Raw genomic sequence first — 25,830 nt, 5'->3', positions numbered from 1 at the left:
TAAAAATAAAAAAAACAATTGGCACCTAACACTCAAAATTACAAGTGCGCCTGAACACCTCACAGTACAGGAGATGGCAGCAGGAAGGAGACAGATCAGCAAGTTGTTCCTTGCTCTGTGTGCATCATATCAACAAATACTAAGTACCTTAGAATGATGACATTGTGCATTAAGAGTGTTTCATTTAAGAAGGAAGTAATGGTTGTTTTAGAGTTGGGACACCATGGAAAGATTCCAGTCAGATAATGGACACTTTATACTCAACAAGCATGATCATTGATGCTCCCGCTTTTTCTAAAATGGTGCATTCAGGTGCATCACACAACTCCTCGGACACAAGTTGCCGCTGCATTCAGGGACACTACACAAAAGACACAATAAATATTTGTAATTTCAATGAGAATTTTTCAACCAGAAAATCCAGACTTCCGGGAAACATTTTTTTGGGTGTGTAAAATAGAAAGCTTGAATGTTTTGATGTTGGAATAGTTTGAATCAATTGAGAAATGTGAAGTATAAAGAATTATTAATCCATCCTTCAGGTTCTCATTGGGGTCACGGGTGGGCTGGAGCCTATCTAAGGGGTGGGGCACACCCTAGACTGATCCCCAGCCAATCACAGGACACATACAGTATATGCAAACAACCATGCACACTCACATTCACACCTATGGACAATTTACACTGCAATGCTAACTGCTAACATAACATGCATGTTCTTAGAATGTGAGAGGAAGCCGGCGTACCTCCTCAGTCACAGGACTGTGAGGCTTACCAGCATGCTTACCAGCTCAGGAAGGGAATTTGTGTTATGGAAAATGTTGAATTTTGGGAAAATGTGAATTTGTAAAAAAAATGTTAGTGTGAATGTTTTGAATGAGTTGAATGCTTTATGTTGGAATGGTTTGAATCGGCTGTGAAATGTGAGAATTGTGGAAGTTTATACATTTTTCAACCTTTTGTATTGAATTGTGGTCTCCTATAGAGCAGCTACACACAATAACACGCAAAGAAAACGTTTTAGATTTTCCAGAATCTGCACCTGTTCCCGTTGTATTTCCTTTGAGTTGTGCTTTCTGTGATCTGTTTTAATTTATTGCACTCACAGCTGTGATTGGTCACATGCCCACAGTGCTTACTAACTATGAACCATATAAGGAAGTCCACCCCTCCGTGACATCACTAAGGGGCAGTTTTACCACGCCTTTTGAAACTGAGCGTTTTGAGCCATCCCAAACTTCTTTCAGGGTTCACTTCCAAAAGCACAAACTCATTATCTGAAACTTTGGCATCGTTTAACAAGAGAATACAACACTAACTACATTTATAGGTCAGAAAAGTGGAAAAAGCATAATAGGTCCCCTTTAAGACCTGTAGATTGCAAGAATTTCCCTTGTGCACTGATGGACCTTAAGTAGGTTCCAAGTGAAGATGATCAGAAGTCTAAGGCTGAAGCCTTTAAAAGCCAACATCTTGGCAAAAATGGGAATCGCCATGATCACTTGATGGCAGAAAAGCTTTCTCTCTTTGAACGCGGTCGCATTGTTGAGCTGCATAAGCAAGGCTTCCTACACCGTGTCATTGCTACTGAGATTGGACACAGTAAGACAGTCATGTGAAACTTCTTCAAAGATACTGAGAGTTATGGAAGAACAAAGTCAAATGATAGCCCAAAAAATGTAACTTCACTTTTTGGAGCTTCAAGTTGTGCAGGGGCGTCAAACAGCAACTGGCTATGTGGAGTTGTTGCAAGGGGCATCCCTCATGACTGAAGGCCCTCGTCTGTGTAGTAATAATTGGACATGGCTGCAGTTCACAATGCCTGCCAAAAGAAGGACATCTTCCAGAGGAATAACCTCACTCTTATGGACCATCCTGCATGATCCCCTGATCTAAATCCAACATTTAGGGATGAATGGCAAGGAACGTTTACAAAAATGGACATCAGTTCCAGACAGGACATGCCCTCCATGAAGCCATCTTCACCACCTGGAGCAACATTCCCACTAGCCTCCTGGAAACACTGGCATCAAGCATGCCCAAACCCACTTATGAAATGATTATTAAGCCATTACTTAATTCTTTTTGGAACATTTTATTTCCAGTTTTGGGGGGATTTCAGTTTTTTTTTTTGTTTAGCTATGATGGTCTTAAACCTTTGCATAGTTCACTTTCATACCTGTTTGCAATAAACTGCTTACTCTAAAATGTATTTGTCTCGCTCCTATTTCATCTTCTAGTATTCTACATAGAAGAACCTCCTCAAGATCCAACAGTAAATAAAAACATGAACAATACCCCCATGGTCAACATGCCGTGTCCAGTCTGGAAAGTATCTCAAAGCTCAAATGTTATTCGAAAGTGTTGTGCCCTGTGAGAAAGCTCCTTTGCAAACTGTTGAAGCTCATGTAGAGCTTGCTCGTCTGGGAAGTGCAAGGCCGCCCTCTTGGTGCCTACAGCCAGCTGCTTGAGAAGAGCACACAGATGGTTGCTCTTACCCAGGAGGCTCGGACTGGACCCTCCGCTGTGCGCTTCCTTGCACAGGGTGTCCACAAGCCTCTGGCCCACCATGATCACGAGTTTGCTTTGCGAGATGAACTTTTCTGGTGGTTGGCCAGCCTGGAGGCTTCCTATAAAAACCGCGATTGCCTTTTGAAGAGCACCAAAGTAGAGGCGGCAGTGTTCCGACATGGAAGATGGACGACGTTCTTCTGTATTTGCGTGACAAGATTTAGAGGACTGTTGTTTGTCGGCCTAAGAAAAAACAATAAGACAAAGAATTAGAAAAATGCTAGGCGATGCTAATGATTCTTGACTCTACAACTAATTAATACCTTGGAGTTTCACTCATCTCATTTCCAGTTGGCCATGTTCTAATTTCATGACATCTCCTATGCTTCTGAACTACTACTAATAGTTTTTTTCCAAGCTCCCGTTTTTGTCTAAAATCGTAGAGAGCAGCTGTCTTCCTATCTTGACCGATGTAACATCCATGAGGTTTTTCAATCTGGTTTCCGTAAATTTCTGCTTTATTGAAAGTGTCAAGTGATATTTTGATGTCTGCCGATTCAGGGAAATGTACTGTTTTGGTCCTTCTGGATTTGTCGTCGCTTTTGTTGGGAAGGTTGGGACATCAAGTAGGTCTGTCAGGGTCAGTCCTTGATTTGCTTCACATCTACCTGGTTGTAGTTTTAGCGTCACAGTGAACCAAGTATAGTCTGACTCAGCAAAACTGCTGTGTGGAGTCCCCCAGGGTTCTGTTCTGGGGCCTGCCCTGTTTGCGTCCTTTGGGAACGATCATCTAAAGGTTACGTGATATTTCTTATCTGTCACAAGGGGGGTGAAGCCCGACCGTGACAACCTTCTTAGTTTTCGTCTTTTCCTCTGTTCCTCGTTCGTGCCCTTATTTTGGTATTCACTTCCTCTGTTGCTCTGTTCTGTTTTCCCTTCATTTCAATTATCTCCTGCACCTGTTTCCTATTTTCTGTTGCCTATTTAGTCCAGGTGCGCGCTCCTTCCTTTGTCGGTTCATTGTCTTGTGTTGAGTTTTGCCGTGCTAGTGCGCCATCCTGCTGCATAGCGAAAATAAATACATTTTTTACCTGCATTTGGGTCCTAATCTCTGCATCCCGGGGGTCGAACCTTACAACTCTCAAGCTGCCCCGTGACATTATCATTTATATGCTGATGACATCCAGCTTTGAAACTGAATTTAAAGCTAAAGCTATTAGCTAAAGCTATCTGAATTTTACAAGTTAGACTCCCTGAAAAGCTGATTAGTGGACATCAAGAACTGGTTGAGTGCTAACTGCCTGCAGCTAAACATAAACAAAACAGAGACTCTCATTTTGCTCCTGATGACTCAATCCCAAGTATTAAGCAGTACTTGGGTGACTTGGGCCAGTCATCCAGGACATCATTCAGAAATTTGGTTGTTATCTTTGACAGGGACATGTCACTAGAGCAGCATTGCAAACAAGTGACGAGAAATTGAAATAAGAAATATTTCAAAGTCAGAAATATGGTGTCGTACGATGATTTGGAGCTAATCATTCATGTCTTTATGTCTTCACAATTAGACTATTGCAATAGTATTTTTTCTTGCCTAGGTAAGAAAGAAATGTCTCGCCTACAATTGGTGCAAAATTCTGCAGCAAGGATTTTGACTGGCACAAATAGGAGGACGCATATATCGCCTATTTTAAAAACTCTTCATCGGCTGCCAGTGTCTTATCGGAAAGATTTTAAAATTTTTGTCCTAACTTTTAGAGCACTGCATGGTCAGGCTCCTTGTTATATTGGTGACCTGATCCTACCCTACACCCCTGCTTGATCACTCGGGTCTCTGGACCAGAACCTACTGAAAGGTCCACGTACCCGTATCCGGACCAGAGGGGACCGATCTTTCCAGGCTGTGTTGCTCCTAGGCTTTGGAATGATCTTCCTCTCTCTCTGTGTTTCTTAGACTCTGTTGATGTTTTTAAAACCCAACTTAAATAGTTTTTATTCTGTAAGGCTTTCTGATTGGGCTGATATATCCACTGTTGTTTTATTTTTAGGCTCTTTTAACTGTGTATGCATTGTTTTTACTGTTCAAATTTGTATTTGGTTTGTGAAGCACTTTGTGACCTCCTGTCTGTGAAAGGTGCTATATAAATACATTTCTACTTTTATTTACTTTACACACCGGGCTGCTTGCGAGTTAGTGAGGGAGCGCTAGCTCTATCTCCGGCAGGAGAATTCACAACAAGCTTGTCCACCCACCGGAAATTGCAGGAGGTCATTACTCGATGTAACAATCCGACTCACGGTGTCATCTTTATTTATATCTAAAATGGCATATATTGGGTAATAGGAGTCAAAGAGGTGTTATGTCATGTCTAGAGGGCTCTAATAACGTTAGAAAGTGTATTGAGAATGTCGTAAACAGGTTTTCTATCAGTCCTTCTACAAAAATATTTCATTTATGAATAAGGACTCCTACTTTGTGGACATTTGCTTATCATGGTTGGGTCTGCCATGAGCTGGATGACTGATGGGATCTAATAGATCTATTTATCTATTTATTCCAACATATCATTTGGATACTCACTTGTATCGTGGTAGTCGCTAGCGTGGCATTCTTTTCTGGTTTCGTGTGATGTTCTTTTCCTTGCTTTTCAACATCATTTTTCATCTGTAAAAAAGTTAAATAACTGTCATGAATTCTTACAGTAATTACAGCTTCTGATGTAAGATAGACTATTACTGTTGGCTAGAGGACCGAGGATACATGAAGTGGTAATTGGATTTGTCAGTAAGGAACATTTGGTTCAGTACAGCTGATTTCCCACACGGTGCACATTAATGATTAATCAGCAGAGGCTCAAATACTTTTTCCCCCACTGTTCTAATCCAAAAGTGTATTCTTGTGAAGGAAAAACACATTAAAAGGTTTCACCTGTAGTTCCACGTAGTCATTGTCGTCCTCTGCCAAGTCTCCAAGACACCCATCCATAATTTTCTTTGCTTCGCTCTTATTTGTGTTTTTACCAACCACTGGATCAGGAGCGACTTTGAACAACAACTTGCCGTTGGCAATTACAATGGACACCAGGCGCCTGACATCTTCTGGCACGGTACGGGCCACCATAACAAAGCGCTCCAGTTGATCAAGCGTCTGGACTTTCCCTGGATCCTGACAGAGTGTGTCAAGGGGCCAACCGGCCAAGTTGAGACCGCTCAGCGTTTGTTGCAAGATCTCTGCTGAATCCTCTACTACTGCCACTTGTTTCCAGAGTCTTGCCTGAAGGTTGGCGTCTTTCAAATGTTGTGCATTTCCCTTAATGTCACTGGCAAAATGCAGAAAGCACGTCACAGAACATGCAATTCCTTCTGCCGCAACTTGTATTTCCTGGAGGTGCTTCTCCAGATGTTCTTTGTTCCTCCAGCGACTGCTGACAAACTCCATGAGCTTGGGAACAGCCTGGCAAATGGACTCCTGCAGGTCCAGTAGTGTGCGACAGGCCTCGTCCTGTCCCAGTGTCACTTCTCTTAAAGGCTCCAGAGAAGATGAGCTCAGAGAGTCACAAGAGCTGCTTGAGGAGTTGGATGCCGTGCTGATTCTTTGACTCTCAACTGCAGAGAGACATACGCTTTTACCTCGCTCTTTGTCCTCCCCACTTCCTTTACGGCTTCGGAAAGATGTACACGTCACCCTGAAAAGGTGCACCTTTGCGAAGTCATGCCCAATGCTTGAGTCACCCCGACACTCCAGAGGTAAATGATCACTAAAAGGATCACTGACAACTTGCAAATCCTTGTGAAGTGGAACGTTCTCGCTAAGCCTTTGAGTTGGCAGCATGTCATAAATTGGGACTCTTGGCAGTAACTTGGGTGGACTTGCGTAGCCAAGAAAACAGGGTTTTGGTATATCGTAAAGCAAATGGTTTGAGCTCAGCCTTCTATTTGGACAAGCATGCAATGGAAGAGTGTCATAGAGCTGGCTGCCAACACATTTGGATGGAATTGTATTATAGTTGCTCTGGGGTTGGCCTTGTTTGTCAGTACCCGCTGGTATATCATAAATCCAGTCAGCCTTGCCGGGATTGGGAAGAGTGCTGTATCCACTGACGACTTTATGTTGGGCTTCAGTGACTGAAGGTGCAGGGATGTCGCATTTCCTGTCCCGATGCAAGGATGGTGGTGATTCATACATCTGTTTACAAGAATAAAGTTGACAAGATTTACACTTTTAGTAAGCAAACACACAAATATCCTTAAAATAAAATGTTTGAACAATTGGGGGAACACATTTGCCGATCAAAATTCAATATGTGGTGATACTAAGGACATAACGATACATGTACAGTAGTACATAAAAGTACCCAGAAAAATGATGCAGTGTTCCCATTTTGTAAAGGGGTACACGTACAAAAATCACATCCAATACTTATTTTCCCCAATGAAAGTCCATACACTGTGGAACCTTGGTTGACATGCGCCCCAGTTAGTGTAATTTTCATTCATTCATTCATTTTCTACCGTTTATTCTCACAAGGGTCGTGGGCATGCTGGAGCCTATCCCAGCTGTCTTCAGGCAAGATCCGGGGTACACCCTGGACTGGTTGCCAGCCAATCACAGGGCACATAATGACAAACAACCATTCACACTCACATTCATACCTATGGACAATTTGGAGTCGCCAGTGTGTTTTTCAGTTAATGTAAAAAATGTACACCACGATTTTGCCTCAGTTTTCATTCTCTGGTTAGTGTACAATATGACGCAAGTGTGTGTCCAACTCCATCCATCCATTTTCCTTTGCTTATCCGGGTTCGGGATTGCGGGGACAACAGTCTCAGTAGGAAACCTCAGACTTCCCAGTCCCCGGGCCACCTCTTCCACAGACACCGTGGCGTTCCCAGGCCAGCTGTGTGACATGAACCCTCCAGTGTGTCCTAGGTCTGAGTCCTTCTCTTGGCAAGGCATACCTGGAACCCCTAGTCCAAGAGGCATCCAGACTAAGATGTCCAAGCCACCTCAACTGGGTCGTCTCGATGTTAAGGAGCAGCGGCTCTACTCTGAACCCCTCCCGGGTGACTGAGCTCCTCACCCTATCTCTTAGGGTGAGTCCAGCTACCCTACGGAGGAAACTTATTGTTCAACTTATTGTTCTTTCGGTCAAAGCCCAAAGGTGTCATGCCTGTCATTGCCTACCCTGCCTTCACCTTGGAGACCCCGCCTCCTGCCTGATTGTGTTCAGGTGTCCCTCATCACCTGATTTCCGGCCTACTATTTATTGCCTCAGATTCCTCCTGTCTGGTGCAAGTTCGTTGTACTCTCATGTCTCGTTCTAGCATTCCTTGTTTTCGCCTCGCCTGGTTTTCGACCCTTGCCTGCCTTTCGACCTCTCCTTCTGCCTGCCGCTCTTGGATACCTTTGCCTTATTGGACTGACTCCCTGTGTACTGACCCTCACCCTTGTGTAGAACCTTACCACGTGTAGTGCCTGCCAATTCTACCTTTGGGTCCTCCTTCCCACGTCCTGCCTTGACAATAGGTGAGGGTGGGAACATCAGATCAACTGGTAAATAGAGAGCTTTGCCTTCTTGCTCAGTTCTCTCTTCATGGCAACGGTCCAGAACAGCGACCACATTACTGCCGACACTGCGCAGATCCGCCTGTTGACATTACTCTCTAACCTTCCCTCACTAGTGAAGAAGACCCTAAGATACTTGAACTCCTCCACCTGGGGCAGGACATAATTTCCCAACCTGGAGGGTGCAATCAACCCTTTTCCGACTGAGAACCATGACCTCGGATTTGGAGGTGCTGAGTCTCATCCCAGAAACTTCACACTCAGCTAACGCTGTAGGTCACAGCCTGATGAGGCCATCAGGACCACATCGTCTGTAAATAGCAAAGACAAGATCCTAAGGACCCTGAACTGGACTGCCTTGACGCCTTGCACCTAGAAATTATATCCATAAACATTCATTCATTCATTTTCTACCGCTTTTTCCTCACAAGGGTCGCTGGGGGTGCTGGAGCCTATCCCAGCTGTCTTGGGGCGAGAGGCGGGGTACACCCTGGACTGGTCGCCAGCCAATCACAGGGCACATATAGACAAACAACCAATCACACTCACATTCATACCTATGGACAATTTGGAGTCGCCAATTAACCTAGCATGTTTTTGGAATGTGGGAGGAAACCGGAGTACCCGGAGAAAACCCACGCATGCACGGGGAGAACATGCAAACTCCACAAAGAGATGGCCGAGGAATTGAACCCTGGTCTCCTAGCTGTGAGGTCTGTGCGCTAACCACTCGAACCCCGTGCCGCCCTGTCCATAAACATAATGAAGGTAAAAGTAAATAACATGTGGCATCTGGGCAGTATTTACACTGGGGAAGTTGCAGAAGCCATCATGCTGAATGAATATAATGAATGAATGAATAGGAGGCGCGATCAGGACTACCTGGAGCAAGAGAGGAAATGGAGAACATGTGGGTTTTTCTCACTAGGCTAATGCTCCATTGGCAAGCCTCTATAAAGAACTTGTGCTTCCTGGGGTCCCTGTCAGCATGAACTGCTGTTTGCTTTTAAAAATGTCTGAAGTCTGTGATTTTACAGAGCCATTAAGACCCCAGTGTTGCATATTTGTCTCCATGGAGAGGCCCTTGGCCCCGAGTGTTGTATTTCTCCTTTTAATCATGAGATTTAACACTTCCTGACAGGAGAAGGCCCAACTCTGAGTGGAGCTACCGTAGACATTTAAAAGGAAAGAATTTCCAAAAATACCTTATTTTCTTCCTTGGCTTGTGTATTTGTATTTTGCTGAAGAGCCACACGGTTCGGTGTTACTGAAGCTGACAAGCAATTGGACGGGATCTTGTAGATGGTGTTGATTTGTCCGTTTGGAGGCAGACTTGGGATCTGGTAGATATTCAGCACACTGTCGTCACTTTCAGGATTACAGAACTTGTTTTTGTCTGTGTAATGGCTTCTGGAACCCGCGGTGCTTTCAATGACTGGTATGAGCTGCAGTCTGTTGGCCGGGGCGAGCCCCCGCTTGCCGTACAAAGAACACATCCACCATCCGCTGGTGTCAGCAAGGTTTTGGTCCATCACTGATAGAATGTCTCCTTTCCTGAAGGCCAGCTCCTCTGCACACTCTGCCGTGTTGTCATAAAGAGCCTTGGCAAGTTTGTTCTGGAATAAGAAACAAGAACAGATGTGAATACAAATGAAACATTCCTGATGGAAAAAAATATGTTGAGTGTTGAGTTGGCACTGCTGTGTTTGGCTGATGAAAGCCACTTTAACTGTAGTTCCTCTTGTTGCTAAAATTACTCATTTGACTTGTCACCGACAGGCTCAATCACATTTTTAACCATTACCTCACTTTTTACTTTGTTGCTGACTTCATGTTTATTGAGGGAATTGATGGCCACCATTTTTTTCAAGTTAAATGCTGACAAAACTGAAGATAACTGTACAATAAGGTATGCAAAAATACAGCACTTACTGATGAAATAAGAACTGAGGCACATAAATCTATAGTCGTTACTGAGGAACTGATCAATAACTAATGACCAAGGCACATACATCTATAGTACTTACTGAGGAACTAATCAATACCTAATAACTAAGGCACAAATGAGGAAATAATGAGTAGTGGTTAGGGTTAAGTATGTTCGTCCTTCCTTAACTACTGTAATTTTGTGTACCTTACTGTAAGTTGTTATCTTTTTGACTAATAATAAGCTGTATTCAACCATAAAACAGCATGGTTTATTAATTAATTTATCGATTCCAAATTGTCCATAGGTATGAATGTGAGTGTGAATGGTTGTTTGTCTATATGTGCCATGTGATTGGCTGGCCACCAGTCCAGGGTGCTGGCTCAGGCACCATTTAAGCACTAGCACTGCTTCAAAAGGACCGATTTGGCAATGGTATCTAATAATATCAAAATCATACCCGGCTGCATGGAGTTAGAGTGGTTAACGCGCAGGGCACACAGTTAGGAAACCCGAGTTCGATTCTACCATCGGCCATCTCTGTGTGGAGTTTGCATGTTCTCCCCGTGCATGCGTGGGTTTTCTCCAGGGTCTCCGGTTTCCTCCCACATTCCAAAAACATGCTAGGTTAATTGGCGACTCCAAATTGTCCATAGGTATGAATGTGAGTGTGAATGGTTGTTTGTCTATATGTGCCCTGTGATTGGCTGGCGACCAGTCCAGGGTGTACCCTGTCTCTCACCCAAAGACAGCTGGGATAGGCTAAAGCACCCGCGCGACGCTCGTGAGGATAAGCGGTAGAAAATGAATGAATGAATGATACCCAACCCTAACCAAGAGTGGTTCCAAAATGAGGTCAACTGTATCCTAGCCTAAAAAACCTGGGGATATTTTTGATCAGTCGGCATCTTTCAAAAATGCAAAAATGCTAAATATGATCTCACTCTGAGATAGAGAGGACAATAAATGCATTTGTCTGCTCTGGATGTCATGATTGTAATCCCTTGCTTTCCTGTCTGAGTGAAATCTAAGCGCATGGCCAGCACTTTGTGCAAAATGATGCTGCCAGGCTGCTGACAAAGTCCAGTAAAATTACCCTGTGAGCTACAGGATCCAGCTGAAAATACTGCTCAGTATTTATGATTTATATCAACCGGATGTTTCATGGTCTAAGGTCGCCTGATCAACGTTTGTTGTGCCACATCAACAAAACAATGACCAAGCCTTTGAGTCCATGGCTACCAGTCACTGTTGACATTTCAATCATTGAACTGTTTTAATATTATCATTTTTATCGTCCTCCCATTGTATTCTTAATGTTTCCCTCAGGCCAACAAAAAACAAGCTGTGACCGCACACGGCCTCCGAGCCACACTATGAACACCACTGCTCTAAAACAATGGGCCCTTTCACATCAGAGCAATACACAGCACCTGTTTGCATCCATTGGATGTAGCAGCACACGATGCCCCTTTAACACACACACACATGTTCTCTGGGTCATGCAACAGTCATGCAAGTGAACCATGTGGGCTCAAATGACAGAAGCATTCATGGCGACTGTGTTGTCATTACATTTGTGTTTAGCCATAAGATTTTGTTTCGTATGATTTCACTGTCGTATGACGATATCTTTTGAGGTCTGCAACCAGCAGCCTTTTTGCCTTGTCCATGTGTGTGTGTGATTCAGCTGTGACTATTTAGGATTCCTGCACACGCCTGCTTGTGTCTGACAACTGGCCCTCAGCACTCAACAGCTGTCCTCGCCTTCATCCTACTTGCAAAAGAAAAGATTTCTATTTAAACTGTGTCCACAATCGGAACCAAATATGGAAAACCATTCTAAAAACATACAATAAAAATACGCCTTTAAAGCAGAAACGCATCTACAGTATCATGATACTTTTTCCCACTTTACCCCCTTACAAAGATATGAAGAGTACATCATTTTCATGTTAGATTTACATTAACAAAACACAGATTGCAAAATGTAAAACATAAAAGTTATAAATTAATTAATTTGTCATACATTTGAGTTAAATAAGTATTTCATGCTACCAATCAGCAAGCATTGCAACCCCCATAGAGCAGTTGTGTCCATGAAACAGACAATTGAATCCTGTCCCTTTAAGAAAGTACAGTAACCCTGTGTTTATCACGGTTAAAGGGGACCTATTATGCTTTTTCCACTTTTCTGACCTATAAATATAGTTAGAATGTTGTATTCTCCTGTTAAACCATGCCAAAGTTTCAGATAATGAGGTTTGCGCATTTGGAAGTGAACCCTAAAAGAAGTTTGGGATGGCTCCGAATGCTCACTTTCAGAGAGCTTTTTCTTACACTGGCTGTTTGTGGCATCACAGGTTCATACTTACACAGTAAGTCAGGGGTCTCCAGTCAGTAGTTCCTAACCACTTTTCAATTGGCTCTTCAAAAGCTTTATTCGTTTATTTTCAACTCCTGTACCCACAAAATTAGAAAGTGGGGTTCAGCAGTAGTCTGGAAGTTCTTAGGAGTGCTTGGGAGGGTGACCAATCACAGTGGAGTGGGTGTGCTTGAAAGCGGGTTGTGGGTGGAATTAATAAAAACAGACCGATCGACAACTCGATATAAAGGTGAAATATGAGCATAATAGGTTCCTTTTAATCGGCTCCAGCCCTGACTGCGATAATTGCATTTCCACCAACTAGGATTTCTTATTTATAAATAGAATATTTTTGTAGTTAGCGTGTAGAAAACCTGTTTACAACAGTCTAAATACAGGTTTAAACAGTAATGGAGCCCTCTACACATGAAATAACACACTTATAGTCACCCTTACACTGATATTACCCAAAAATGTAGACACATTAACAGAAAGAAAGAAATGTAAGATGTAAATTAGATGTTTATGTGTGTTGTGTATTTGGGATTATTGTGCCTGTTTTTTTGCGACTTCACTCATGGCTTCATTAATATATTTTCGAAAATAAATGACTAAATCATGTTGTATCATGGTATTAAAAACATGCATAGTCAAGTCAATTTTACATACTTTTTAAAATAGAAAATGGCTAAATGAAGTAAAATACAAACAAGGCATTCACAAGACGCATTCAAAGACCATGTGAAGAAACAGCATGCACTATTTTACACTGGTCCCTCACTGTAATAATAATGTTTCTGTAATGTTGGGTGAGACACACAAGCACCAGACTTGATTGCCAGAACAACAGGCTTTTTTGCAGGTTTGAATGATCTCATAAAAGTCATTCCTAACAAGGGCAACTGTTGCGGCCATAACACACACCGAACTAAAACCTCCTGTTTCACTTCCTGTGCGTGTCTTGCTCATCTCCGCTAGCATCGGAACACATTTACAAGTCTTATTTATGTCTTAACTTGTCATGTCTACTATGTTGGGTAATAAGACCGTGAAGATGACAGTGGAGTGTTATTTCATGTCTAGAGGACCTAATGTAAAAAAAGTCCCGAAGGTTCTAACAAGATATTCCAATTTATCAATCAGGAATCCTATTTGGCAGAAATTCATTTATCGCAGTAACCAGTTAACAACAAGGGATTGCTGTACAAATAATGTTTGATAGAACGATAGATGGATTGAAGTCCTTGTGTAATTCTGCCCTGGCACCAGACGAGTACGACAACAAGGACCTACGGCATGTAAAATTGCTTGCCACACATGTTCCAGTTCTGTGCTGACATGATGCAGGCTCACGATTACGTAGAATGAACTGATCTTGTTGCCTGGACTCACACTTCCTCACTCATATCTTCTGCCTTTTGTCACAGGAAGTGTGTTCATGACTGATGTGTTTTACATGTTAGCTTCAATATTGTCTGCACTGCTGATGTAAAAGTCACACGGTGAGCAAAAATACTTTTATTATATTTTTAACCCGGTATTTTCTATCCGACTGGTCCCATTCAATGATTACAGTATGTTATGGTGTCCCAAAATGTCTTTGACTTAAAGTTGATCTATGAAATTTCTTGACAGTAAGAAGTTTTTACACATATTTATGATTTATTAATTAACTTAACTTTGTTCAACATTCAGCAGAACTGAAAAAAATCTCAAAATATTCATTTAATGACATAGTTTGCAGTTTGTATTATGTACTATGTATTAAGGGAGAAAAAAATGGCCCTGATATGAAAAAGTGAATGCCCCCTAAACCTAATAACTGTTTGGACCACCCTTAGCCGCAATCAAGCATTTGTGATAACTTGCAATGAGTCAGCGCTTGGGAGAAATTTTGGCCCCTCGTCTTTGCAGAATTGTTGTCATTCAGCCACATTGGAGGCTTTTCCAGCATGAAGCACCTTTTTAAGGTCTTGCCACAGCATCTCAATAGGATTCAGGTCAGTACTTTGACTAGGCCACTCCAAAGTCTACATTCATTCATTCATCTTCTCGCGGGGGTGCTGGAGCCTATCCCAGCTGTCTTCGGGCGAGAGGCGGGGTACACTCTGGACTGGTGGCCAGCCAATCACAGGGCACATATAGACAAACAACCATTCACACTCACATTCATATCTATGGACAATTTGGAGTCGCCAATTACCCGGAGAAAACCCACGCATGCACGGGGAGAACATGCAAACGCCACACAGAGGTGGCCGAGGCCGAATCGAACGCTGGTCTCCGAGCTATGAGGTCTGCGCGCTAACCACTCGACTGCCGTGCCGCCCCCAAAGTCTTCATTTTGTTTATCTTCAGCCATTCAGAGGTGGACTCGCTCGTGTGTTTTGGATCATTGTCCTGCTGCAGAACCCAAGTTGGTTTCAGTTTGAGGTCACAAACAGATGGCCGGACATTCTCCTTCAGGACATTTCTGGCAAAACTGAGATGAGCAATAATGTTCTTTTTGTTTAGTAGTTTTCGTCAGTGTTTTCCGTATGTTTTAGTCACGAACGCCAACCTTAACTGATGTGAGGCCTGCAGCTCTTTGGGTGTTGCTGTTGGGTCTTTTGTGCCCTTTTGGATGAGTCGTCACTGTGCTCTTGAAGTAATTTTTGTTGGCTGGACACTTACTGTTTTCGCTATTTGTTGATAATTGCTCTCACTGTGGTGTGCTGCAGTCCCAAAGCTTTGGAAATTGCTTTATCACCTTTTCCACACTGATAGATCTCAATTAAGATCAGTTATGTTTTAACTGAGGGGCAATCCACTTTTTCACACAGGGCCATATTGGTTTAGATTTTTTTCCACCCTTAATAATAAAACGTTTCACTTAAAACACTGCACTGTGTGTGCAGTTGTGTTGTCATTGGGAAATATTTCAATTAGTTTAATGATCTGAAACATTTAAGTGTGACAAATGCAATACTTTTTCACACCACTCTATGTACACCAGTGATGAACATGTACATATTTATTGCATTCAACATGGAGTTTGACTCTTTAATACGCCTGTATGGTTCAATGCTCCCAATTTTGTTGCATTTATCTGGTTTCAGTTTCAATTCAAATTCAGTCTGAACAGAACAGAAATATATATAGACATTATCAATTTCCCAATAGTTGTTTAAATTAGGGGCATGAAAAAAATCTATGTCCCCTGGAGGGATCGTCCACATCGCCTCATCCCTGTATGAGCTGAAAGATGCATGTCACAGCTGTACTTCTATAGAGAGGAAAAGTTGTTTTTTTTTGTTGTTTTTTTTTTTTTTACAGTAATGGCTGTTTTGCAGCAAGGCAAATGCATGGAAGATATTTTTAAGCTTTGCTGAATGAATGAATGAATTTGACTGCCAAAATGGAGGAATTATATAGCCAAAGAAGAAAATCAAACAACCAAAGTTTTGAATTAAAGGCTACAGAGAAACACAAAGTTGAACCTCTGTAGTTTAAAAAATGAACTAAAAAAAAAATGAACTAAATGATCATCTTCTTGTGTTTCTAACCTTTCCCATTGTAATGTTGTCTGTAATTGAGGATGAGTGGGTAGGTAGCCTGCAGTAGGTTTGTGTATAAGTACTGTATTTCTCAAGTTACAAGTCACAGTGAAATCCAAATTATAAGCAACTATGCAAGCTTCAAAGCCTTCATTCCAATGTCGTGTGTAACAGAGAGCAGGACTCACCATGTTTGCTTGCAGTTGTCCAGTGCCGCCACGCACGCGTGTCCACAGTGTGTGTGTGTGTTTTCCAACAATGTGTGTGTGAAAAGTAGACTGAATCCTTCATCAGGCTCCCACAAGCATCATGTCTGAGCTGCCACTCAGGGAAGGCCGGCACTTTAACACCGAGGGCGGGGAATGTCGAGTACTTTTCTGAATGTCCATTGGTCAGAGGATAACCCCGCCTCTTCCTGCAGCTGCTTCCTCTTTTTCAGTCATCATTGAAATGTTGACAATTGTTCCTGTTGTGAAAACTTTGTCAGGCACGAGGGGAGAAATTGATAAAAAAATACTTTTTGTGAAAAGATACATTTCAAGCATTACTTTCACTTTGACACAAATTTACCCATTTATATACTGGGCCGCATGGTGGCCTGGGTTCGATCCTCCACTTGGGCATCTCTGTTCTCGTCCGTGCACGTCTGTGGCTTTTCTCCGGGTACTCCGGTTTCCTCCCACATTCCAAAAACATGCTAGGTTAATTGGCGACTCCAAATTGTCCATAGGTATGAATGTGAGTGTGAATGGTTGTTTGTCTATATGTGCCCTGTGATTGGCTGGCCACCAGTCCAAGGTGTACTCCGCCTCTCACCCAAAGACAGCTGGGATAGGCTCCTGCATACCCAGCTCCACTCTAGTGAGAGAAAATAGAAAATAGATGGTGACTTTTCACTTCCTGGTTGCTGTGCAGTGAATTTCTACAGTAAAGTTGCAGGCTGAGTTCTTGTAAAATGCACTTCTTCCACCTTGTGGAAAGATAAAAAGACATATAAATGCATTTTTGACACAGAGTGGTCAGGTTGAAAATAACATTTGAATACATCTTTGGTTGCAAATGACTTAAATAACGCTCTTTTGTGGTTGATTACGGCCTACAAGAATAAAAATGGCTAAGTATTCACAGGACGCACTCAAAGACATTATGATGGTAGAAATTCTACACTGGCCACTAGGTGTCAGTAATGTTACTGTGGTGTTGGGTGAGACACACAAGACCCCTTGAACAACAGTCCCCTATTGCAAGTTTGAATGACATCAGAACGGGCACAATGCTCCCGAACATGGGCTACTGTTGTAAGTCGCAATCCTAGCTAAGCTAAAACTCAACCGAGCCAAAACTCAGCTCCCCCAGAAACTGGACACCTTGATAGAACACTACTACTATTCTACTACTATACACACTACTATAATGGATAATAAAAGTGTAAAGGTGACTATAGGGGTGTTATTTCATGTCTGAAGGAATAAGGAAGCCTACTTCACAAACATGTAGTACGTATCACGGTCAGGTCTCGAACTAATTAAACATGAAAATATAACTGCGTATATTGCTTATGAAGTCAGGAAATAAGTTGTTGGATGCAGATTTGAATGATGGTCAGCAACAGTTTTTACTTTTTTTGTCATATTTTGCACTCTTGCCTTTATTCAATTGTATGTCCTAAAAGGGAATAATAGTATTATGTTGAAATTATGACATTGTCTAATGTTGCTGTATTTAAATTTGTACACTAATAAGAAAATGTTTTGTTTGCCTAAAGTCTTTGTCCTGTGTTTTATTCAGATAATCAACAAATTATAGACAAACTTATTCAAGATCTGTAAAAAGGCATCTGTATTGGCAAAGCAATAATAACTCTGCATTTTTTTGGGGGGTATCAGATTGAATACTTCCTAAAAGCACAAACACTGATCTCATGCTAACATCAACACACTTACTTCCTGACGGCTAACCACTTCCTCAAGCACCAAATGTGGTCTTGCAGGATCTATAACCACAGTCATCATGGTTAGCGGTTCTGCAGGTTTTTATCTTACAACACTTTCATTTGTTGAAGGATACTACCGGTAATTAAACAAACAAACTATGTGTTATTTTGGCCCAAAATACCCCAGTAACCAGGGCAATGAGGCTCTGCCCACATTGTTATATGAATAATAATAATAATAATGGATATTCGTTATCACTGCACACATGCTACACCTATCAATATGGCCATGCCAGACATCAGCTCGGGGACAGAGAATAATGTCGTAACATTAGGAGGAAAAATAATAAATAAAATACATTTAGTAGCATAAAGTTTAAATATTTAAGAAATTATGAGACACAAAACAGCAAATGCAGTTTTAATTTTTGGAAAATTAGTTTGTGGAAAAGTTAATGTTACCAAAATGAAGCCAAAATGATGAAGTTATAATTATGAATAAGAAAGTTGAAATAGTTGAAAAAAAGGGCAGAGATGGGGGGGGGGGGGGGGGCTGCAATTTTCTGAAAATAAAGTCAAAATATTGAGAGAAAAAACACATAGTATAATGAGGTAAAATAATGTAATTTCAAGAGCATAGAAAACAAATATGTTAATTTTTTTAACTCGGAATATTATGAGGACAATGTGGGAGAATCAGTTACAACATTACGAGAGAATATTATGGGAAGAAAATTATAATATCATAATTTACAATGATTATTTAGGAGGAAAGTTGAAACATTTGGAAAAACAGCAAAGACGGGGAAAAAGAGCAAAGAACATAATTGATACTAATTAATTAACTTTTTCACAAATATAATTAATATATTCATATTTCACAAAGCTGAGATGTAGTTTCTAAACAGTAACTTCTTACATTACAACATGCCATCATGTCCCTTCCATTCTCTGATTATGATTTTATTTTTTTGTATGTGGCCCTTTGTACAAAAGGTTTGGACACCCCTGCTCTACGTACATCTACATAACGAAACTAACACCAGCTTAAAACTCAGCAAAACCAATTTCAGGAAAATTCTAACCACAAGCATTTGAATGGGTAAAACACTCAAAGACCAGCATCTATCATTAATAATTCCATAAAATGCCAAGTTTTACACCACAAACCTTACCGAACTTGACGTTATCCACTGTGAACAATGCAGGTATTATTCCCCTAGTGATAAAACTAGGACATGAAGTCAAAACAGGACAAAAACGAACGTTTGTGATGATTAATGTCGTTTAACTTTAGCTATTTTATTGTTCAAATGAATGCGGCTGTTTACGCTGATCAATTGTTTGGTGTTGCACTGAAATTAGTCCCATCGCAAACAATGACGATTTGCTGTCATGTGATCGTTTTGTGATAACCCCGCCTAGTTAGACTCCCTTTATTGTCATTGCACAAAAACACAGTGGTGTCTGTATGTGCCCTGTGATTGGCTGGCAACCAGTCCAGGGTGTTGCCCCTAGGCCCCAGCATAACCCCGTGACCCTAGTGAGGATAAACTGTATACAAAATGGATGGATGGCATCCGCGTTAGAAATATCTTATTTTCTCAACTTCATCATAAAAAATCAATCATTAATTTTTTACTTTTTAAATGTAATTTTTTATTTTTAACTTTGTCACAATAAATCAATAATTAATTTTTTACCAGTGCTGTATATATCTGCTATTAAAAACATTAAATTAAGCATTAGGTGGTAATTACTATACTTTGCCATTTACCCCCTGTGCTCTCCCACATAGGTTTCCAGTATTTTAACTACGCTTTTTAAAAAACAATAATGTTCAGTAAATGTGGGTGCATCACAGCTTCTGGTCTGCTCGCTAACACTCTCACAACATTGATGTATTGGAAGTGCTGATTCTCATCCCAACCACTTCACCCTCAACTGTAAGCCACTTCAGTAAGTCATGTATGGTGAACATGTTTTGTTTATCATATCTTGAAACAGACGGTGGGGCAGTCGACCTTAGACACAGTGAAAAAGTTGTTTTATTTAGACAAACAGGGTGTAGGAGTGAAAATGTTAAACATATCAGAAAAAAAGCAAGGCAGTAATCATCAATGAATGCCAGCCTGTCAAGTTGAAGTGAAATATTGTCAGAAAAGGCAGCAGAAGAGTCCAAACATTTTTGATTCTCTATGCCATTTTGCTGTAGTTTTCTTGTTGAAATGTATTTTTACACCAATGAAAAACAAGTTGCAGGCCACACTTTGGCCACTCGTGTTCTACGTGAAAAGATTTTGCTGTGAGGGGAGGACATCAATCTGTGGTGGTACGTCGGTACCAGAAGCGAGCCCTGAAGTCATCGCTGCAGGTCATGAAACCAGGATTGGTGGGCGAGTGGACAATGCAGCGGACGATGTTGTTATGACCCAAAGACAAAAGGTTCTTCCTCTCGGCAGTACGCGAGTCCCAACAGCACAGGCTAATTGTGCGCTCGTCAGGCAGGAGGACGTAATCTTCCGTGTGGTTGAACACACCCTGTGTGCGATGCATCTGACGACCACTGAGCCCGGCACCTGCAGACACACCGACAGAAACACTTAGATGCTTCCCAAAATACACATCATCATGTCAATGCTTTCTGTGGCCTGTGGAGAGAACATGCCTTCAAACACTTGTGTACATTCAAGCACGCTGTCAAGGTACACATATATGCCACCTAGTGGTGAAACATTTCAAAGCCATGTTGAAGACGTCCAAACTTATTTCCAGTAGGAGGCAATTTCATATTTAATGCATCACAGTTGCTGTGAGACGCAAAATTCATGGATCATCTTACAATATCATTCATTAGTATCGAGCTACACATTTTATACTAAATGTATACAATAAGTATTGAGGCATGTTCCGTAATAATACAGTCACTGTTATTACAAATTTAAATAAACTGCTTTTATATAATGTATTATACATTAGTATTATATTATAATTAAATTATACGTGTTTAATAAGTGTGTGAGGCATATTTAGGAATTAAACCTGGATTTGTTGTGAGTGAAAAGTGGCAAAATAGAAAATCGGAGGAGAATGTCAACATCATTTAGGGTCCGATGAAATCTGTTTTGTTTTTTGTCATATTTCGTATATACATTTTTTTGGTTGTTTTTTCACTTATTTTACCTGCACAGACTGTGTGCTTTTGTGATAGGGAACATGTCCCCTAATTAAATGCAAAAATCAATTTATTGACGTAATACATCATTGGCCAATTTTGCCCAGGATTTCAGAAACAGATACAACCCTTCTAATGGGGTCTGTCTCTCAGTCTCTGCACACACAAAATCCTCAAACCGATCATCATTTGAAAGCTCTTATTTTGAAGGCCAGTATTGTGCTGTGTATGCTGAGAATGGGAGCAAGCATAAACGTGCCTCTCGTCCTTATTTCACTCAGAACGGACACGGCATCAGTGAGCATCATAACAGGCGGTGATACACACGCATACATCCCGAGTGGCACACAGACATACATACTAGAATGCTCTGCTAAACTAAGCTAACCCTGCTAGCTTCTATTCACGCTCCATAAGAAAGAGCCTATAAAGTTTTTACAGCAACTTTACAGCAAGTGTTTCATATATATCGGGATATTAGGGGGAGGAAAGGGTTGATCTGGCGTGTGAAAAAGCATCCAGCGCAGCGACAGAGATGACGCTGAGTGGAGCCGTCTTGTGCTTTTTCTGGTGGAGTTTTCACTTCTAAAGTGTTTTTTTGGCTGTTTTAACCATTTTTTTCCTTTTCATTTTAATCACATTATGCCTTTTTGTTCGTTTTAGCTTCATTTGTTGAATTTTATTTCTACAATGTGGGTGCAGGCCAGGAAGCTTTGGACACCCCTGATGTAATCCATCCGAGAATATTCATATTTTTAAACATCCACGACAACAGAAAACAGATTCTATAAGCATTACAAGCACAAATGGATTTGGTGAATCTATTTTCTACAGGGGTACGTTAATAAATAATGGAAAATGTCATAAAGCACACTAAGAAAAAAGTGAATCCAAACATGTCTTGAAAATAGAAATGATCATCTTCACCTGTGTATTTGACCAATGTTCGGCCTGTGGAGATTTCCCACAGTTTGACCACGGAGTCCTTCCCGCTGGAAAGGATGTACTTGGAGTTCTTGGTGAAGATGGCCGAGCAGACCTCTGCTCCGTCGTGGGCCTTGTCGTAGGTGCTCACGCAGCGGTTGGAGACGCCGTCCCACAGTTTGATGCTGCCATCCTTGCTGCAGCTGACGTAGCTGTTGGCCGTGGGGTTGTAGCTGACGCCGCTGATGGTGTCCGTGTGCTGGTCCAGGGGATTACATGACACAAAACACTGGAAGGTGTTGACGTCGTACAAACGGAGGGTCGGGTGCTGAGTTCCCACCAGCAGGAAGTCTCCAGATGGATGGAAAGAGATGGAGCGCAGCATTTCTGCTTCCTGGAAGAAAATTAGCATTTTTTTAAAACACAATTTGCGAGGAAATAAAGCACATAGGGTAACTGTGGAGGAGTAGTCACATCACACATTAGCTAGGCTACATGAGTGCATGTGTGCAAACCTAAGGGAAAGACTGAAGAGGTTTGTAAAGTCTGACCTGTACATATTTAAATGCTCTTTTTGCAGAGGGCTTGGAGTAGTCAAAGAGTTTGAGGGTGTAATCTCTTGAGCCAGAAGCAAGGATCTGCTCGGTGGGATGGAAGGCCAGGCAGGTGACCTCGTCCACGTGGTCGTAGAGCGTTCGGATCACCGGGTGATTTTCCATGTTCTGCTGAGCAGTCTCATTCATCATAACCTGTTGGGATCAACAAGCCTTCGTCATGTCTTGGGAAAATATTCCATTCCTAACACAAACAAAACTGTGAGCATTCAACCATCCATTTTCTATATCGCTTATACTCATTAGGGTCACAGGGTTGTGCTGGAGCCTATCCCAGCTGAATTCGGCGAACGGCAGGGTTCACCCTGTACTAGTCACCAGCCAATCACAGCAAATTTTTGTAAACATATCCTCAAATGAAGGGCGGCACGGCGGTCGAGTGGTTAGCACGCAGACCTCACAGCCAGGAGACCAGGGTTCACCCTCGGCCATCTCTGTGTGGAGTTTGCATGTTCATGTGCGTGGGTTTTCTCCAGGTACTCCGGATTCCTCCCACATTCCAAAAACATGCTAGGTTAATTGGCAACTCCAAATTGTCCATAGGTTCGTATGTATGAATGTGAGTGTGAATGGTTGTTTGTCTATTTGTGCCCTGTGATTGGCTGGCCACCAGTCCAGGGTGTACTCCGCCTCTCGCATAGAAAATGAATGAATGAATATCCTCAAATGATGCCGGTCCTTGTACCTCAATGGGCATGGCACTTTTGGCCAGCATGCGCTCCGTGTCTAGTATCTTTATGGAAGCATCAGCAGAGCCGGTGGCAATCAGCTGGCCGTCACGACTGTATGTTGCAACCCGACAAGGTCCTTTATGGGAGGTCACGTAGCACGTCTCGTACTCGGACGCCTCTGGAGACATGGTCTGCACATCTGCATCGAATTCCAGATCAATTCCCACGCCTGGTGCCACTGTGTCCGAGCGCCCAATGGCGTACTGAACAGCGCTGTCATCGTTCTCCATCCCTGCCGCAGTCAATTATGAATTATTTGCTCCCATACACACAAAACGTTAAGGATCAAAGCAGATTTGTAGAACAAACTTACCAATTTTAGTCAGCTGCATGAGCTGCTCGGATGGTGACACAACACTTTGTGGCTTGACTTCATTGATGAGACTGTTGGCGACGTTGGTGTAGCCATCGTGCAGCAGTTGGCTTATGATCAGCCTGTACAGATGCTGCCTGTCTTTTAAACTCGGTTTCGGTCGATACATCTTCGGTCACAGACCAAGGCAACGCCAAAAACTTGAATAACTAACAAAAAAGTGTTACTTTGCTTTTATTTCTGTCAAGCGATGGCACCGCCAATGAAGTTAGCTTTGTTGCTATTATTGAATCACGGCGGCACACGGCAGGGTTAATTCTAAAACGACCGTAGTAAGTTAATGTTTGGTATGCTACTACTCTTATCTGCTTAAAAAAGGCCGAAAAAATATTTTTGTAAAATAGTAACATAAAGAATGAACCCCACTAACGTGTCGGAAATATGATATGCTCTTGTATATGCTAACCTGATGCTTGTGGTTCCCGCCCCCTTTTCTTCTTCTTCTACTTCCTGCGTACTAGACACAATTTTGTGTGGTGCCGCCACCTATCGGTCAATTTGTGTTATTGCTTCAGTAGCTTTGCCACAGCCGGTTATTGTTTACTGAATATTACAGGCGCATATCAATAAATGAAATAGTGCAAAATGTATTTCCTATCAGTTCAACTGTGACAAATGGACCAATTAAAGGCTCAGGAAGTTTTTGCAGTTTATTTGTTGACTAAGGCGCCCACCAGTAGATTACAATATTCAACGTTTCATATTTTACAGAATTTGGAGTTTTTATGAGCTGTAAACTATACTCAACAAAATTACAAAAATGAATACAGTCTTATAATATCTCACTCTCTGTGGTGATAGAAGTTATATTTTTAGAAGTTTGTTTTTTTAAATAAATAAAATATTCTCATTCATTGATAAGCACATGTATGCAGTACATAAATAATATATACATTTTATAATTGCATAGTACATGCATTTTTTGATTGACAGCCCTGTAGAATGTTGTGATGCAATGTGTGCTTTGTGACTACAAAGGTTGTCACTAAAATATAGACACATGCAGAATGACATATACTGTATATTGAATATAATACAGCTTGTCAGAGGTTTGTGTTTCATGCTCGACAAATGACAATGTGAATGTAACATTCATCATAGTGCAACAACATTTCACCTTTTCACCTTCAAGCTGTGTAATGTTCATGATCAATGACATCACTGCAGGGACACACATTTGGTCATCATATGTTAAATATGTTGCAATTATTAGCAGACTTGTGTTGCTTTATCCATCAACTATAAAGCAGCTATCTTGTTTCCATGTCAACACACCGCACACGCGCTCCACCGACCAAGCGACTGTTGCCTTGGAGACAGGCATGTACATTGTGTATATTCCAATATGACAGTGGAATCATATAAAACTGCCTGCCTTCTGTATTCACTTTTTATGCATATAGGTCAGGAACACACACAAAATATCACAATTGTGGCAATAACGCTGACACAAAACGGAGTTTGTTTCCATGGCCTGTCACCTTTTCAACATAGCTTGAAGATCCGACTCTAACTAAGTAAATCCAATTAATCTGTTCCAGAAAGTCAAAAATATATACACAAAATATGTTATTCTAGTTGTAAAACTGGGATAAATGTTACTTTGAACTTTACTGAAGATGACATTCTTGACTGGACTGAAAGCACAACAGCAGGGGTGGTTGATCTCGCTACATCGTGTCTTTGAAGTTAAAAGTAAAATTAGATGTTCATTTATCAATTTGTTTGCATGTTCTCCCCGTGCATGCGTGGGTTTTCTCCGGGTACTCCGGTTTCCTCCCACATTCCAAAAACATGCTAGGTTAATTGGCGACTCCAAATTGTCCATAGGTATGAATGTGAGTGTGAATGGTTGTTTGTCTATATGTGCCCTGTGATTGGCTGGCCACCAGTCCAGGGTGTACCCCGCCTCTCGCTCGAAGACAGCTGGGATAGGCTCCAGCATAACCCCTGCAACCCTTGTGAGGATAAGCGGTATTGAATTTATCAATTTCATTCATCATTTAACTGCATCAGGAATTGTTTTATACATGTAAAACTAGAATTGTAAAATTATAAATATGTTTTGTGTTAATATTTTTGAAAGTCAACCGCTGATGACCTCATGGCCAGGCGACGCAACATCCGACTGTATTCACAACACAACAGGATGTTAATGAGGGAATGCACGCA

General features: G+C 41.6%; 2 protein-coding genes across 3 annotated transcripts; both read right to left on the bottom strand.

Annotated features, from left to right (window-relative positions):
• Positions 1-1,194: 1,194 nt before the first annotated feature.
• Positions 1,195-19,150, bottom strand: cass4 (Cas scaffold protein family member 4). 2 transcript variants are annotated; one of them, XM_058054957.2, is made up of 7 exons: positions 19,017-19,150; positions 16,479-16,766; positions 16,097-16,374; positions 9,286-9,696; positions 5,441-6,697; positions 5,093-5,176; positions 1,195-2,754 (listed from the first exon to the last, which is right to left on the bottom strand). In XM_058054957.2, exons 3-7 carry the CDS (start codon positions 16,097-16,099, stop codon positions 2,338-2,340), a joined length of 2,172 nt encoding a protein of 723 aa, XP_057910940.2. In that variant the 5' UTR covers positions 16,100-16,374; positions 16,479-16,766; positions 19,017-19,150; the 3' UTR covers positions 1,195-2,337. The 2 variants fall into 2 exon arrangements, with proteins under 2 accessions (XP_057910940.2, XP_057910939.2); XM_058054956.2 differs by lacking the exon at positions 19,017-19,150 and having other exon boundaries at positions 16,097-16,386; positions 16,479-16,505.
• A 722-nt stretch (positions 19,151-19,872) lies between these two features.
• On the bottom strand, positions 19,873-24,135 carry cstf1 (cleavage stimulation factor, 3' pre-RNA, subunit 1). Its single transcript, XM_078798585.1, has 6 exons — positions 24,065-24,135; positions 23,599-23,798; positions 23,240-23,517; positions 22,492-22,689; positions 21,944-22,334; positions 19,873-20,420 (listed from the first exon to the last, which is right to left on the bottom strand). The coding sequence occupies exons 2-6, from the start codon at positions 23,765-23,767 to the stop codon at positions 20,161-20,163; spliced, it is 1,296 nt and encodes a 431-aa protein (XP_078654711.1). The 5' UTR covers positions 23,768-23,798; positions 24,065-24,135; the 3' UTR covers positions 19,873-20,160.
• Positions 24,136-25,830: the final 1,695 nt, after the last annotated feature.

This window comes from Doryrhamphus excisus, linkage group LG18, assembly GCF_037039965.1.
Source record: "Doryrhamphus excisus strain RoL-2023G ecotype Guam linkage group LG18, RoL_Dexc_Guam_v1.1, whole genome shotgun sequence".
NCBI classification, from domain to species: Eukaryota; Metazoa; Chordata; class Actinopteri; order Syngnathiformes; family Syngnathidae; genus Doryrhamphus; species Doryrhamphus excisus.
The sequence above is the reverse complement of the archived record's forward strand: the minus strand, read 5'-3'. Positions and strand labels throughout refer to the sequence as shown.

Coding starts and splice junctions, on each gene's coding strand:
- cass4 (XM_058054957.2), bottom strand. Junction 5,177..5,440: donor ATGACTACGTGGAACTACAG/GTGAAACCTTTT, acceptor ACTTTTTTACAG/ATGAAAAATGATGTTGAAAA. Junction 2,755..5,092: donor TAGCGACTACCACGATACAA/GTGAGTATCCAA, acceptor GTTTTTTCTTAG/GCCGACAAACAACAGTCCTC.
- cstf1 (XM_078798585.1), bottom strand. CDS start 23,767: ATGTATCGACCGAAACCGAGTTTAAAAGACAGGCAGCATCTGTACAGG. Junction 23,518..23,598: donor CATGCAGCTGACTAAAATTG/GTAAGTTTGTTC, acceptor TGACTGCGGCAG/GGATGGAGAACGATGACAGC. Junction 22,335..22,491: donor GAGCATTTAAATATGTACAG/GTCAGACTTTAC, acceptor ATTTTCTTCCAG/GAAGCAGAAATGCTGCGCTC.